The sequence below is a fragment of the Sinocyclocheilus rhinocerous genome, unplaced genomic scaffold, assembly GCF_001515625.1.
Source record: "Sinocyclocheilus rhinocerous isolate Xijiao unplaced genomic scaffold, SAMN03320098_v1.1 scaffold3306, whole genome shotgun sequence".
NCBI lineage: Eukaryota > Metazoa > Chordata > Actinopteri > Cypriniformes > Cyprinidae > Sinocyclocheilus > Sinocyclocheilus rhinocerous.
The window spans coordinates 170,042-174,992 of NW_015640049.1; the positions used below are offsets into that span (position 1 = coordinate 170,042).

At 34.1% G+C, this 4,951-nt stretch overlaps 1 protein-coding gene across 1 annotated transcript in view; it reads left to right on the plus strand.

Annotated features, from left to right (window-relative positions):
* Window positions 1-4,415, plus strand: part of LOC107752430 (cyclin-dependent kinase-like 5) — a 74,386-nt gene extending 69,971 nt beyond the window's left edge. Inside the window, exons 11-15 of the mRNA XM_016568391.1 lie at window positions 412-513; window positions 767-872; window positions 2,003-2,096; window positions 2,986-3,091; window positions 4,223-4,415. Coding sequence (XP_016423877.1) covers window positions 412-513; window positions 767-872; window positions 2,003-2,096; window positions 2,986-3,091; window positions 4,223-4,384 — 570 coding nt within the window. The 3' untranslated portion in view covers window positions 4,385-4,415. The remainder of the gene's footprint in view (window positions 1-411; window positions 514-766; window positions 873-2,002; window positions 2,097-2,985; window positions 3,092-4,222) is intronic.
* The last annotated feature ends 536 nt before the right edge of the window (window positions 4,416-4,951 follow it).

The following is a 4,951-nucleotide window of genomic DNA, read 5'->3' on the forward strand; positions in this document are numbered from 1 at the left end:
GCCCCAGTGTCAGCTGTCATTACTACACTGGCTGCTCCCTTCTAATTCAACATCTGGGCAGAGTTCAGAATTAAAGTATTGGCCCTTTCAATTCCCTTTCAATTGGTGTGAGTCTATCTATCTATCTATCTATCTATTCTTCTGTCGTTCTATCTATCTATCTGTCTATCTATCTATCTATCTATCTATCTGTCTGTCTGTCTGTCTGTCTGTCTGTTCTTCTGTCTGTCTATCTATCTATCTATCTATCTATCTATCTATGTGGGTAGTGTATGTACAGTATGATGTCTGTGTATGTCGTCTAGGTAGGTGGCTCACTAGGGTTCGTAACAGATGCTGTATGTGTCGGGTGTTTGTATGAATGTGTGCGGGCGCTTTGTGCTTCACCTGCTCTCATCTCTCCATAAACAGAGCGACCCCGCGGCCGCAGAGGTCAGTCACACGCGACCTTTAATCCGGGAGTCCACACGGGACAACACCGCTGCCTTTCACGCACCACGGCAAAAAAGCGAGGTCCGCACCATCCTGCTTTCTCTCTCCTTCACTGTCTCTTTACCTCCTTCTCTTCATACTCCTCTTCCTGCTGCCCATTTTTCTGTTTGCTTTGCTCTCTCATTCAGACGGAGGCACTTCGGTTGTGTTTCCTTTTGTTTGGAGTTTAAACACAGGGGAAATCGTCACTATTCATGATAATTAATGTCCTCAGTGCTTCATTCAGCACTTTTTCTGCTGGAAAACATGTCTGTGACAAATGTTGATGCTGCAGGGAGGCGTTTATCACGAGCAGCTCGCAGATGACAGCGGATCGGCCAAAGAGAACCGCATGATGTACAGCGAGTCGGTGCCGCGACGGGTCGGCAGCTTCTACAGGGGTCAGTCACGTCACACTTATGCACATGATGCTTCTGATTTTAACAAATGTTATAGACCGCGTTGGAAGTGACAAGCTACAAGACATATGCATGTCATCTGATTGTTATTTGTAAATAAACAATAAAGAATTATGTTACAATAATACCAGAATCATTTTCTTAATTTACTTTTTTCATTTATAATTTATTTTATTTTATTTCTGTGTAGTCTAATTTATTTATTAGCAAATGCAATTGAACACCTTTCCATTCTGCATGACGTAATCACGTACTGTAGGTGCATGCATAATAAAAAAAAACAATAAAGTAATGTGTTATTATAATACTACAGTTATTTTGTTACTTTAATTTATTTAAATTATAATTTAATTAAATTTATTATTTTGTTTTAGTTTATTTCTATTTTGTATAATTTATTTATTAACAAAAGCAATTGAAAACTGTTCCCTATACTCTAGTTCATGCACAATAAATAATAAATACACAACAATAAAGTAACGTTTTATCATAATACCGGGGTTATTTTGTTAATTTATTTAATTAATAACTTAATTTAATATTTTATTTTATTTCTGTGTTGACCTAATTTATTTATTAACAAATGCAATAGAAAACCTCTCCATTCCCCATACCGTAGTCACATAGTGTAGGTGCATGCGTGATAAATAATAATTAACAACAATAAAGTAATGTTTTATTATGATACCAGCGTTTATTTTGTTTTATTTTATTTCTGTGTTGTCTAATTTGTTCTTTAATGAATGCAATTGAAAAGTTTCCCTGGTTCATGCAGTGCTTGATACAGTCTCTACACTGCAGGCGCGATGCAAATCAAATTAAATTGCTCCCATTATAATCAACAAAACTGTCAACACTGCATGCGTTGCAGTATCTACTGCGATACAGTCATTGCATGCAAACTGTGTTGGAAGGACAATCAGAAAACAGCGAAACAAAGTCCCAAATTCCACTTTGAATAAAAAGCAACAAAGCTGTTGTTGTTCTAGAAGAGAGAGCGAGTGAGAAGTAATGCAAAAGTTACTTTATTTGTAAAGGTCACTTTCCTCGACACTGGTTGATCTCAGCGCATTGATCTCATTAATATGTTGATGTTTTTCTGTTTGGACCAGTGCCGTCTCCCAGACCCGATAACTCGTTCCACGAGAGTTCAGGAGTCACGATAGACAGCAGCCACAACATACACCAACCCACATACGACCCGTGGTGAGGATGATGCACTGACACACTCTATTGTTGACCTACTGTAAATACTTTTATATGTGCAACTATTATTTGGCTCCACTAAAGTGTAATTTGAATCAAACCTTATTTTTTCTGTGATAACATGAAATAGAATAAACAAATCATGAATCATTTATTTTAATAGCCACGATGCAATAAAGGCTTTTTAAATTCATTTCTGACACTTGAATGCTTTGACAGTCAAGCAGGAAGTGACAAACAGGAAATGAGTCTGAATATTAAATAAAAGGGTTCAAAATTTAAATTTAAATTATTCAATGAAAATCTCATTTTCAATTAAAAAAATTGGATTAGTCAAAATATGAACCCTTTAAAAATTAAAACATAAAATATTTATCATTATTTTTTATAATTAATTATACACCTTAATTAATATTAAATTGTTTTTAGAGAATTAAAGTCTCTCAGGTAGGTTGACCAGTTTGCTGGGTAATTCTCGTTAATTAAAGATAAAACCATTGAAAACATGTTCCATGCTTGAAATAAAATATATGTTAATTGCAATAAAATATTAAAAAAATTATTTCAGCTAGTTACCAAGGCAACATTTCTAATTTTCATTATTTTAGCACGAAGAACTAAAATAACTAAAACTAAAACTAAAATAAAAATTAATAAAAACTATGTAGAAATACTTGAAAAAAAAAAAGAGAAAAAAAACACAACAGAATTACTAAAACTTTAACTAAAATTAAAATGAAAACAGAAAATGTAAAAAATATATATATTAAAAATAAAACTATTAATAAAAAACTAAACTTATTAATAATATAATAGAATATGAATGATAGTAAAATAACCCTGTCAGATTGTAAGCATGAGTTTTATGAAGTGTGTCTTCTTTGATGAGGACGGGGTCTGAGACACGGGACATGAGCCCTTCAGAGCCCACCAAAGAGAAGGAGAAACAAGGCTTCTTCAGATCCATCAAGAAGAAGAAGAAGAAGTCACAAACCGTGAGTCTCTGTGTGTGTGTGTTAAGTGTTTCATGTCTCTCAGTGTAATGTGTGTGTGAGTGGCTAGTAGAGTGTAAACCCAGCCCAGAAACCAGACCCGTCACCCGACTCTACCCATACTGTCACATTTTAAATCAACACTTGACATTATGACATTATGTATTACCGTAATTTCATTACAAACACATTTGCAGTTATTTTTCTGTGAAACGCAGCAAGGATTTAGAAAACTTTTCATCACTCACTCTATTGTGACTACACCTGTCAATGTCCAGAAATCACCAAAAACAACCATAAAAGGCCTAAAGGATTCTATTCTATTCTAGTCGTCTAGTCTAGTCCAGTCTATTCTACTCTTTTGAAGTTACATGATAGCTTTGTGTGAGGAACAGTACAAAATGTAAGTAGTTATTCACTGAATATCAGATTTTTTCTTAAAAGACCAAAAAGTTAATTTAACAAAAAGTTAATAAAATGATAAAATGAAAACAGAAAATATAGTATGTATAATAATTTTTATAATTTTATAAGTAATTATTTAACCCATAATCGATATTAAATTGTTTTTAGAAAGTTAAAATCTCTCAGGTAGGGTAATAACCAGTTTGCAGGGTTATTATTGTTAACTAATATATATATATATATATATATACAGTGGGTACGGAAAGTATTTGAAGTACTAAAATAACTAAAAATAAAAATACTAAAAACTATATAGACAAAAACATATATATATATATAGTTATTATTATTTTTCTGGTAGGTTGATGAGTTTGCAGGTTTATTATTGTTAACTAAAATTAAAACCATTACAAAACTTCTTAGTTACTTGAAAGAAAATAAACATCAAATTAAATATATATATATATATATATAAATTAAAATTAAAAATCTAAAAACTAATTCAAAATATTGATAAAAATGTAAAAAAATAAATAAAAATGGATTTGTCATGGTATGAACCCTTGTAAAATGAAAACAAGATATTTATAAAAATGTTTTATAATTAATTATAAACCCTACTCAGACATAAAGCCCAGGTTATTGTTGGGTCTGGAGTGGAGTCGGGTCACGGATCTGCTGTTGTTGGCTGTTGTGTCTCTGTGTGAGTTTTGTACTCTTGTATTTCAGACAGACGCTGATGAAGAGCGAATTCCAGTCACGAGGAAAACACTGTTTCCTCTCTTTCACTCTCAGAGGAGCTTCACGCGCAGCTCCTCTGAGAGAGAGCGTCCCCTAGTGGCCACACCAATGGTACACATGAGTCTCACACCTACAGTCCTATGGGGTTAGATCTCTGCCACAATTCTGCGTGCGAAAGATCATATTTTGAGCGCACAAAAGTGCATTTTGCACGCGCACGATCTGAGTTTTGTGGAGAAAATGTTCGTCTCGCAAAGTATTTAGAGCACACTAAAATCAATTTCGCATTTAAAATAAGTTTTTGGATGTGTGCAGACCTTCTCTTTTGCGCGTGCAACGTTTCACTAGCTTGCTCACCTGATGCCCGCCTTCAGTGCTCTCTAAATGCCAACTACAATGGTTGCTCAACACAACTCAGCGTTACAATATGCCATAATTCCAGCCAATCAGAGACGAGGTTGCTAAATTCTGATTGGCTGCCCTGACAGAACTCCCAAAAGTTACTGCCAGATTCTGAAAGATAAATTCTTCAAACAGTGGTACAAGAGGATGTGGTGCTGGTCCTTCAAGAGTCACTCACAACTTATCTGTCTATAAAGCCTATATTTAAAAAAATCAGTCTTCAAGTATTTTGCTACTTTTCAGTATGTGATTCTTATTAAGTAGCGGTCATTTTTTAGGATTCTATACTTAACCTAAGTCTCTGAGAACCTGACA